This window comes from Crocodylus siamensis, chromosome 3 (assembly GCF_052110815.1).
Source record: "Crocodylus siamensis isolate JL-2025a chromosome 3, ASM5211081v1, whole genome shotgun sequence".
NCBI classification, from domain to species: domain Eukaryota; kingdom Metazoa; phylum Chordata; order Crocodylia; family Crocodylidae; genus Crocodylus; species Crocodylus siamensis.
In genome coordinates, this window is record NC_143397.1 from 99,556,777 (window position 1) to 99,568,621 (window position 11,845).

General features: G+C 46.0%; 1 protein-coding gene across 1 annotated transcript in view; it reads right to left on the minus strand.

Annotated features, from left to right (window-relative positions):
* The window catches only part of SUSD1 (sushi domain containing 1), a 106,031-nt gene that overhangs the window by 41,880 nt on the left and 52,306 nt on the right, over nucleotides 1-11,845 (minus strand). The window contains exons 11-12 of the mRNA XM_090037654.1: nucleotides 9,185-9,249; nucleotides 8,587-8,776 (exon numbers count right to left, since the gene is read on the minus strand). Coding sequence (XP_089893780.1) covers nucleotides 8,587-8,776; nucleotides 9,185-9,249 — 255 coding nt within the window. The remainder of the gene's footprint in view (nucleotides 1-8,586; nucleotides 8,777-9,184; nucleotides 9,250-11,845) is intronic.

The following is an 11,845-nucleotide window of genomic DNA, read 5'->3' on the forward strand; positions in this document are numbered from 1 at the left end:
CTGAAATGAAGCCAGTTTACTGAGTATTTCTGAATGGCCCTTGCTCTAAGTATTCTTATGAGTTTTAATGACCCACAAATGATGTACAAAACATCATATTCAGATCCTGGGCAGCCAGGTACAAAGTTTACAGAAGAAAGGATGGCAGTGCTTATAATGACATTAGTCACAGAATCATGGAAAATTAGGGTTGGAAGGGACCTCAGGAGGTCATCTAGTCTAACCCCCTGCTCACAGCAGGACCAGTCCCAACTAGATCATCCCAGCCAAGGTTTTGTCTATCCAGGTCTTAAAAACCTCCAAGAATGGAGATTCCACCACCTCTCTGGGTAACCTGTTCCAGTGTTTTACTACCCTTCTAGTGAGAAAAGTCTTCCTGATATCTAATCTAAACTCCCTTGCTGAAACTTAAAACCATTGTTCCTTCTTCTGTTATCTGCCACCACTGAGAACAGGCTAGCTCCATCCTCTTTAGAACCATCCTTCAGTAGTTGAAGGATGCTGTTAAATCCCGCTTCAGTCTTCTCTTCAGCCCAGTTCCCACAGCCTCTCCTCATAAGTCATGTGTCCCAGACCCCTCACCATATTTGTTGCCTCTGCTGGACACTCTCCAATTTGTCCACACCCTTTCTGCAGTGAGGGGTCCAAAACTGGACACAGTACTTCAGATGTGGCCTCACCACTGCAGAATACAGAGGAAGAATCACTTCCCTTGATCTGCTGGCAAAACTCCTACTAATGCAGTCTAGTATACTGTTTAACTTCTTTGCAACAAGGGTGCACTATTGGCTTATATTCAATTTATTGTCCACTGTAGCCCCCAGATCCTTTTCAAATGGTATAATATATTTGGTCATTCAAAGGGTGAGGGGTTCTATTCTGCCTGATAATTCTTTGGGTTTATTTGAAATTGTTGATGAATTTAATCCCATTTAATCAGAACACAATAAGGTGTACAAAAGGATGTTGAACAACCACACTACTGGAGACCAACCCCTATACATTTATGAAAATACACAGATTGGTAACTAACTGTCATGTTTGTATGCTCCTCTAGTATAAATGTAGAAAACCCTTCTTTCCTTCATGGTTAACTGTTTACAGACCGTTAATTTGCTTGTACTGCTACAAGAGCAAGTAGTGGTACCAACCTCCTCATCTGAAGCAATTAAAATTTACCTCTGCCCATAGCTGGACTGCATTTTAAAGTATTTTGTTAATGTAGAAGGGAATTTAGAGAGGTATTTTTTCAAGTTCTCACAAATAGCAAGGGATTTACCAATCAAAAAGGAATAGGAACTCTTTGTAGAATTTAGAAGGAAAGACACTGAACAGCAAACAACATACAGTGGGGTGTGGTTTTGGTTGTTCAGAGTTCACTGCATATGAAAAGTAGGAGATTTCCAGCTGGCCTGAGGTTATCTTATAGAGCAGTGTTTCTCAGCTTGTGGATCACAACCCAAAAGAGGGTCACAAGAATATATGAAAGGGTCACACACAAACTTTAAAAACAGATTCTCCTTTAAAGAGAAAAGCGCAAGAAACCATGGCTTTTCCCTTGCAGGCTGGCAGAGTTCCAGGCTGCAAGGGGCTGCCTGGGGTCCCCCAAGCCCCACTCCCCCACCCCCTGCCCCACACATTGCAGGGGATGAAGGCAGGGGGCAGGGGGTTGGGAGTGAGGGGCACTGGGTCTGGACTGGCCATTGATGTTTACAAATGGGGCCTGGTACAAAAAAGGTTGAGAAGCACTTTTATAGAGCTTGTAGGAAGTAGCTGCAGCACCCAAACTCAAATAAGTATTGCCAAAAGCTTAAAAGCACTGCAAAAGCTTAAAGTAAGACAGCAAGAATTATCCTATGCTGATATTGCCAGGTCTACTCTTTTCCCAAACTATCAGTCATTACCCTAAAAGCATGAGCCAAAGTAAACTAATCTTGGTGTCACCATCTACACACATGCTTAAGCACAGTAATTTACTGAGCTGCCAGATACCACTTGTATCTAACAGGACTATCCAGCAGCACAGTAAATTAATCTACTAAGTGCTGCACACGTGTACAAGTGATGCTTTACTATATCGCAAATTAGTCTGCTGCACAATAAAGCATCTCATGGAGACACGCCCAGTACCTGTCGGATTTAACCTAATAATCCTAAGAGGACAGTGGTTAAAGTGCAGCACCAACTAGATCTGAATTCTCTGTGCCCAGTTCTGCCACTGACATCCGATGTAAGCCTTGGCAAGTAATTCAGGCTGTTTCCTCTCTGTAAAACAGAGATGATGCTGCTCACCAGACAAACACTATATTATTTAGTTAATGTATATAAAGGCCTTTGAGATCAGCTGGGAGACACCAAATGAGCATTATCTCACTGATCCAGGGCAAGGGAACAGTTCTACTACACAGCTAAATGGAGATTAAATGCAAGTTAGCTATCCCGTCTGCAAGAAGAAAATTTATTTTCTGTAACCCAGAAAATTCAAGCTGTTGGCTTCTTCTTTGCATGCTGTTATAACGTTGCTGTATTCAGTTGTGTGTGTAGCCTTTGAAATCTTGTGTTCTTTCCTTGTCCTATGCTGGTAGGTCTGTTAACAGTAACTCTACTAAGTGGTTTGTCCGTGCATTTGTCTCTTCATTCTAGATGTGTGCTGGTTGCTCATGGCAGCCAAATACACCATGGCTGAAAGGACTATACTCTAAGCACCTCCAACACACAGGGTTCAGTCATTCTCTCTCAGCCCTATATGAGGTACCTAGGCGTGAAGCCTTGTGTGTTAAGGCTGTGCATAAAGCAGGTAGATAATTTAAAGGAGCCTTTACCAATACTAATGTTTCCTGGTCATAAAGCCAAGATCAAGGATAAAATCTGGCACTAGAGAAGCAAATTGCCTTCTTCCTTCCTTACTGCACAGTCTCATAGCTTTTCATCACAAGGCAATGGAGTCATAGGCTGCATCCAAATGAGCATAGACATTTATTTCCCCAGGGACAAAAGGCATTGGCACACCTTGTGCCACTGCTAGTTGTCCCTGGGAAAGGCCTTGCCAAGCACCCTCTGGCACATGGCAGGTTTCCCCGTGTCAGCAGGGAAGGCTGGGGCCAGGACTGGGTTGGCCCAAGCAGCCTTACCTGGGGTTATGAGGGCCTCCTGGGGCTGCAGCAGCAGTGTTCCTGCTGCTTGGAGCCTGGCCCACAGCTGGAGTATAGCTCTGGCTGGCCAGGCTCCGGTGGCATGCACTGCCCCAAGTGCACTCCCCTGCTTTTCTTTTGCATATTTTTTTTTGACTTGGGGATCTCTTAGGGTCAAAACCTGCCCCTGCCCCCTCTCCCTCCATGCTGGTACCTTGCAGCATGTAGAGCAGCTGAATGTGTAGTATGTGGCACCACAGACAGGTCTACAGCACCACATACTGCATGGCCGCGCCCATCTGGATGCGGCCATAAACTCTATTAGTAAGGACTATATGGATTTCTCTATTGTCCTCAGAGTTGGGTAATAAACTCCTGAGCCATTTATAGACCTCAACCATTGCTTAAGAATACCAGTGCCACATCACTATAGATACAAATAAGCAGTAAGAATACAATGTAGTTTGCTATTCCAGCTACTGTGAAGCAGGGTATAGCTCAGCTGGTTTTCCGAGGGCAAGAGAAATGTTCAATTTAGGCTTAAAGACTGAACAGCCAGAATGGTTCTTTTGGATGTAAATACTGGTGAATCTAAAGTCTGATCCAAAACACCAGAGCTGACTTGACTGGCTAGCAAAAGGTGACTGACCTTAATTCCTCTTCTGCCAGGTCTGAAGGGCAATTAAGAAACCGACTAGAGTACAGGGGGCCAGAAGAAAGGCAAAGGAGTGTTGGAAGCTTTATTTTTCTTTCCTTCAGCTGTCGGAGTTGGGTCTCCTGGCATATTTATACTTCTTGAACCTACTGACCTGGCTGGTATCTGCTAAAGCAGAAAAAAGCAGCTAAGCTCCAAGCTAGCGTTGTATGCAGTCCTGACTCTGCTGCTGTTGTCTTCACTCAGTCAGACAGACAAGGTTTTGATTGTGAGGGCATGAACCTATCTCAAAGGAAAAGCATCAGTCTCTCACACTGGTGCCACCAGTGACTTGGTTCAAAGGAATCATCATTTAACCTCCATGGAAGGAAACCCCTGAACAAGAGACCCGGTACAGTCCTATGATGGTCATTATGAGCACAGAAATTTAGGGATGTCAGCAATAGCATCATTTCCTACACTCTATTTTAAACAGCAGTTGAATTGGATTCCTTTTCCTTGGGTAATAACTTCAATTAATTTATCAAATTAAGGTCTACCTGACCAATTTAAGTCTTAAACCATGTCTGTCCTCATTGACAAATCTCACATTTTGTCTTGCCAGAGGCAGCTGTCAAGTTGCTATTTCAGAGGAAGGGCACACTGAAGTGCTCTGGGTTAGAATACAAGGCAGTCGAGGGGAAAAGGACTTAACGGTGGGGGTCTACTACAGACCACCCAACCAAGGGGAAGAGCTAGACCGGGAATTCTTAAGTCAGCTCATGGAGGTAGTTAGGTCAAAGTATGTGGTCATCATGGGTGACCTGAACTTTCCAGGGAAGAGCAGTCAGCCAGGTCTGACCGCTCACATAGGTTCCTAGCTGAAATGCAGGACCTCCATCTAACCCAGGAGGTGCACAGCCCCACCAGGGGAGACGCCTTGTTGGACCTGGTGCTGGCCATGGGTGACAATCTGGTGAAGGGGCTGCGGGTGCTCGACCACCTGGGCGACAGCGATCATCACCTGCTGGAATTCACCATCCAGCGCAAGGTGCCAAAGGCCTGCAGCAAGGCAGCAACCCTAGACTTCAGGAGGGCGGGCTTCAATGAGCTAAGAAGAATAGTTGGGGAGGCACTGAGGTCCCGGAGGGGAGGGGAGTCGGGTGTCAAAGAAGTGTGGTCGCTCCTTAAGGAGATGATCCTCCCAGCCCAAAGGGAGGTAATCTCAACAGGGATCAAAGCGGGCAGGAGGGCGCAAAAGCCCCCATGGCTCACCAAAAGCATCTGGGAACATCTCCTAGCCAAAAGGGAGGCGTACACCCAGTGGAAGGGAGAGGCCATCACCAGGGAGGACTATACTGTGGTTGCTCAGGGCTGCAGGGCGGCGGTCAGGAAGGCCAAGGCGGAGATGGAACTGGGACTAGCTTCCTGGATCAAGGACAACAAGAAGTCCTTTTTTAAATACACAGGGGGCAAAAAGAAGGTAACGGGTAACATGGGGCCCCTGCAAGACACGCTAGGAAATCTGGTCATTGCACCAGATGACAAAGCTAACCTCTTTAACAATTTATTTGCCTCCATTTTTCTGAGCAGGGACCGGATCAGCCCCTGCACTGGGACCCCCTCAGGCCCCAGGGGAGGTGCACCCAGGCCAAGGGTCAGTGAGGATCTAGTCAGGGAACTTCTGGAGGGACTGGACGTATTTAAATCAGCTGGTCTGGACGATCTCCACCCCAAAGTGCTGAGGGAATTAGCTGAGGTCACTGCAGGACCCCTGGCACAGCTTTACAAGCACTCACGGTGCTCTGGTGTGGTGCCAGAGGACTGGAAGAGGGCCAACATGGTTCTCATCTTCAAAAAAGGGAGGAAGGAGGACCCAGGGAACTATAGCTAAGACAATAGTTAGTCTTACCTCGATCCTGGATCAGCTTTTTGAGAGAATTATCCTGGCACATGTCCACGAGGGACCAGCGGGGGAGGTCATGCTTAGGGGCAAGCAACATGGGTTCATTAGAGGCAGGTCCTGTCAGACCAACCTGGTGGCCTTCTATGACCAGGTCACCAAATCCTTAGATGCAGGGGTAGCAGTGGACATAATCTTTCTGGAGTTTAGGAAGGCCTTCACCACTGTCTCTCGCCCCATTCTCATTAAGAAACTGGGGGACTGTGGTGTCGACACCTACACAGTCAAATGGGTCACCAACTAGCTGGAGGGCCGCACCGAGAGAGTGGTGGTGAATGGGTCATTTTCAGCCTGGAGGGACATGGGCAGTGGGGTCTCCCAGGGCTCGGTCCTTGGGCCCGCACTGTTCAACATCTTCATCAGTGACTTGGGCGAGGGGGTAAAAAGCACCCTGTTCAAATTTGCTGAGGACATTAAGATGTGGGGAGAAGTGGGCACGCTAGAAGGGAGGAATAGGCTGCAATCAGACCTAGACAGGTTCTGGGGGGGTGTGGATGAGAACAAGATGGGATTCAACACTGACAAGTGCAAGGTGATGCACCTGGGGAGGAAGAATCAGCAGCATACCTACAGGCTGGGGAACTCCCTTCTCGTCAGTGCAGAGGCAGAAAAGGATCTTGGAGTCATCACTGATGCCAAGATGAACATGGGCCAGCAGCGTGGGGACACAGTCAGGAAGGCCAACCGTATCTTGTCAAGCATCCACAGATGCATCTCAAGCAAGTCGAAGGAGGTGATCCTCCTTCTCTAGGCCACAGCTGGAGTACTGCATCCAGTTCTGGGCGCTGCACTTCAAGAGGGACGTGGACAGCATGGAGAGGGTCCAGAGGAGGGACACTCACATGATCAGGGGGCAGCAGGGCAGGCCCTAGGAGGAGAGGCTACGGGACCTGAACCTGTTCAGCCTCCACAAGAGAAGGCTGAGGGGGGATCTTGTGGCCTGTTACAAACTAGTCAGGGGGGACCAGCAGGCACTGGGGGAGTCCCTGTTCCCCCAAGCACTATCAGGAGTGACTAGAAATAATGGTCACAAGCTGGCAGAGGGTAGATTCAGATTAGATATCAGGAGGTGCTACTTCACTGTCTGGGCGGCTAGGATCTAGAACCAACTTCCAAGTGAAGTGGCGCTGGCTCCTACCCTGGGGGAGGCCAGACGAATAGCTTGCTGGGGTTGTTTGACCCCAGTACTTTTTCTTGCCATGGCAGGGGGTTGGACTTGATGATCTGCTCAGGTCCCTTCCAACCTTACTAACTGTGAAACTATGAAAAGGGTTCTCTTTCTCTCCATAGCCATAGCACCACTTTAAGCCAGCTCCTGATGGGGAGAGGAAAAAGATGTGAATTTTGGTTCAAAATAATCAGAAAAAAAACCCTGGCTATTGTTATCTTTTTACTCGAGTAGGCATATGATGGCAAATGAATTCCAAGCTGTGAGTTGTGCTCAGGTTATGAGGGCATGGCTAGAAAGCTGTGAAAGACAGTGTGCTTACATTTTTCCACATTAGTTTATCTTTTGTAGAGATTACATCGTAGCACACAGTACTTTTTAAGCCTCAAGGAAGGACAACAAAAATGGTTAGGGGGTTGGGGCGTATGATTTATGAGGATAAGCTGGTCTGCAGAAGAGAAGACTGAGGGGGAATTTGAGAGCAGCCTTTACCTGATGGTGGGTTCCAAAGAGGATGGAGCTACAGTTCTCAGTGGTGGCAGCTGGCAGAACAAGGAGCAACGGTCTCAAGTTGCAGCAAGGGAAGTTTAGGTTGGATATTAGGAAAAAAAACTCTCTCGCTTGGAGAGTGATGAAGTACCTGAATGGGTTACCCAGAGTGGTGGTAGAGTCTCCATCCTAGGAGGTTTTTAAGACTCAACAAAACCCTGGCTGGAATGATTTAGTTGGGTATGGTCCTACTTTGAGCAGGGGGTTAGAATAGACGATCTCCTGAAGTCCCTTCCAACCCTAATTTTCTATGTTTCTATGAATCTGATTGGAGACTTAGCAGGCCTTAATATTTCTGGTCTTGCTCAATGTTTTCCCACAAATACTTCTGTAAAAGGTAGATGTATTCAGGCAACAGTCTCATACTGGAAAAGGATCATATTGTTGCTGAACACAGCACTAGGAACAAGGGGCCCAGGCTTGACAAATATTTCTTGTCTAACCCTGCATACAGTATTACAAATAGTTTTCCTATATGTAAAACAGGAAATTAAATATTACTTCCCTCTTTTATAAGGATGTTGTAAATTCAATGGCTGTGAAGTATTTTGGGCCCCTGGCTGCAAAGTGCTTTAAAGGCAGCACATATAATGAATAATGAATTATTTACACCAGAATTAAATATTGGACATTCAACATTGTAAAGAGAATGATTATTTGTTAAAGGAATTAATCCTTGTCTAAGCTTAATATCCTATTCTATTTCATTTTAATTTTTATTCTTTGTCTTATTTTTGAATCTCATATTTTAGCCTCAAAGGGAGTGGCTACACATTCATTAATGCACTTTTGCTACTGTGAATTAAATTTAGTACCTTTAAGGTAAAGTACTAACTAAATGTTCATTAGGCTCCCCTAATGTGCAGTAGCAAAAGTGCATGCTTTTACAGTGACGCTTAATGTGCCATAGACTAATTTCACTGTGTATTAGCGTGGTTTTTGCTGTGACACTCCTATGCACAGTAAAATAGCCTACTGCACATTAAAGCACATGTATAGACACACCCAAGAGGCTGATGGTACAGTATCTGCAAATGCAGAAGAACAGGTTATTTTTAACCATTTTGGGGGCTCAAAACAATGAAGTCAAACACATGGTGGCTTACTCTAAGAGTTACGAAGATTACAAAATAATACCTACCCTCTGCTTGAACTGCTATTGTAATTAAGGCAGAGATCTCTGTGGAGGATGCTGCAGTAATATTCACAATGTAGTTAGTGCCAGAATTCAGCTCTAAACACACCTCTGGATTAGCTTCAGCTGTAGTGAAGTCAAATGTCATTTCATGTGAAAATTCCTTCTGAAACCATCTTTGTCTCAACACACGAAACTGTTTTGGGATAAGAAAACGAAACAAGATTACAAAATTAGCTCTTGAATTCCAAAATGTAGAAGGCTGATACAATAAAGCCACGGCAACCCAATATAGGACTTAAACACATAATTAAATCCACCTCTATTCAGTAAAGCACTTAAGCATGTGCCAATAGGACTCAATCATGAACTTCAGCGTTTTGCAGAACTAAAGCCTCAACATAAGGAAAAAGGTGGAATTAGCAGCGCAGGAGGGAATCAAGAAAGCAGCACTCAGAACACAACCATCATCAACTTATCACCACACCCACTATCCCATTCTGAAAGATCTGTACTCTCTAAAGCCCTGAACTTCTAACCAGAGAAAAAACCTGGCAAGATACTAATATGTGGAAAATTATAAGAATTCTCCTGCAGACTTTACCTGATAGAATAATTCAGGACACAGCCACCAGGACACAACCACCTCTAACAACCCTCCTGCAACAACTGAAAAAAGAAAGAAACAATAATAAAACATCATACTGGAGTCCTCCCAGCAGACATAACCATACACTGCACTACAACATCCACTATTTCAGAAAGAAAGCTAACATTGAAAGTCTCAACAAAAGCCAGGACAACAACAACCTCTCTCCCGCAAACTAGATAACCCCTGTGTACTCCCCAGTGGACCCAGAAGTGGATCAGAAATGCTTCTGGTCTACTTCCGGGTCTGCTACTGAGCGCACTGGGGAGCCCCCCTGTGCTTCTGTGGGAAGCTCCACGTGCCCCAGCATTGCAGTGATCACAAGCCCATGCTACCTAGAGGTATGTGGAAAAAACATTTAAAGCTGTCTCTATGTCCAAATCTCCGAATCTCTCCGAATTGATTCAGAGGGTTCTGATTCAATTCGGAGAAATTAAAGGGCCCTCTGATTCGATTTGGATTAGGAGATCTGGCCACCAAGCTGGGCCGAATCTCCGCCAAATAGAGTCTGGGACCAAAGCTTTGCACAGACCTACAAACCACTATATACAGAAAACCCACATACAACCATACCCATATCCACAAGACCGGCAATCACCACAAGCACACCCCTGCAACTGCACACACCTGGTGGTCACCTACCACCCCACACTAGAACAGATCAGAAGAATCACCAAACAACTACAGCCTGTACTCAGCAAAGATAAGACCTTGACAGAAATATTCTCAGCTTCTCTGCTCCTGGCTTTCAAACAGCCCCCTAACCTTGCACAGCTTGTCATCAGAAGTAGACTCTCCACAACCCAGCAAACATCAAGTGGGTCACAGCTTGGCCTTGGCAAGAAATACTTAACCTGTCAGCACATCTCCACTGGCACTACTATCAATAACCCCCATCAAAAAAGCTTGAGAAACCACAGCTCCTAAACATACCTTTCCCAAAAATGTGCTATACCTGATCCAATGCACCAAGCACCCTCATGGCAATTACGTGGGTGAAACTAAACATCAACTATGCACCAAAATGAACAGAAAAAAATATAAAAGACAGAGACATATACACACCATTAGGAGCACATTTCTCACAGCACAACCACTCCCTCTTTGACCTCGCTATGCTCATGCTCAATGGAAATCTACCAACACCTTTAAAAGGCCAATTTAGGAACAAAAAGTCATAAACTGGCAGGACACTAAGAACCAAGGATTAAACATGGATATCAGTTTAATGGCAGGTTATGTTTTATCCAATTACTGAATTCTTCCTACATAGGAAAGGTGACCACCCACCCTTTTGATAGGTCCTGATCTCCCAGTATTTAGCTTCTTTTGTTCTGTAAACTGTGGCTTCCAATAAATGTGCTGGTTCACAGTCTAATTAGAATGAGGCAGAGCAGGCTTGATTAATCAAATCTGCTTCACTTTCTAATTAGAATGCTCCACCATGGCCTCATTATCATGTGTATAAGCCCCCATGGGTTTAAAAATGGACACTGGAGCACTTTATCTAAACCTCAGCTATTTTTAAATCCCCTGACAAAAAAAAATCTTGGATTCAAAAGCTTGTCTAACTATCCCAACTACACAGTTGCTCCAATAAAAAATATTACTCTAAGAAATCCTCGCCTCTCACATAAAAATAATTAGCACAGTAGAGCCCAGGGCTATTACTGGTGCCCCTGATCATTTCTGCAATAAAATATATAGCAAGTCACCTTGCTTTCTAGGATTTAGTTGTACTATACCTGCTGTTAACTTCACTATATTTATTTGTATTTTGCTTTCAATCTCCCTGTAGAGGCACCAACAATAAAACACACAGGACAACCACAGACTCCAAGGGCGCGTCCACACATGCAAGCACATGCGCTTGCAGCAGCTCAAATAGAAGTGGTGAAAATTTGAGCCAGGGCTCTTTGCCTCAGCACACATCCCCAAGCATGCACTTCCATGTGGGGCATATTGTGGCACTTACGGCAAAATAACGCTGCCTGGTTCCTCCTTGATCTGCAGCCAGGGGGTGCTAGAGCCCGGACCGAGCACCTGTACTGGCCCCATCAGTACAAAAAGCTGCCCTGTCAAATAGCTCAGGGCTAATTGTGCTCAGGAGCTTCTGGGGCCCAGTCAACTGGTTCCTGGGGACATACCCCTTGTGCCAGCTGGACTGCTAAAGCAGCCCTGACAGTTCCCTGGACCCTTTACCCACTGCAGCAGTCTGGCAGTGGAGGCTGCTGCCTGGTTGTGACCTGCTGCACACCTGCCAAACCTGGATGGGGACTGCACAGCCAGTAGAGGCATCTGCCCCTCTGGGCCAGCTGCCAGTGGGCTGCGGCTGCAGAGTTAGCCTTTCTGTGGCACTACTGCCATGTGCACCCCTGCCTGGCCATCTGGGCAGCTACTGCCCTGAAGACGTTCCCAGTGTGGTGGCCTACTTTGAACTGTCAAAGCATGTCCTCCTAGCCCCAACTGGCCAGGAGATCAGTCACCTCCAGCTGGGTACAAAGTGCCAGCTCTGAGTAGGCTCCTCTGCCTGTGGGTCCTGCCACTTGCCTCCCTAGCAGGAATTCTGGTGTTCCCTACTTGAAAACTGAAAAATCCCTGATAGAAAAATCCCAA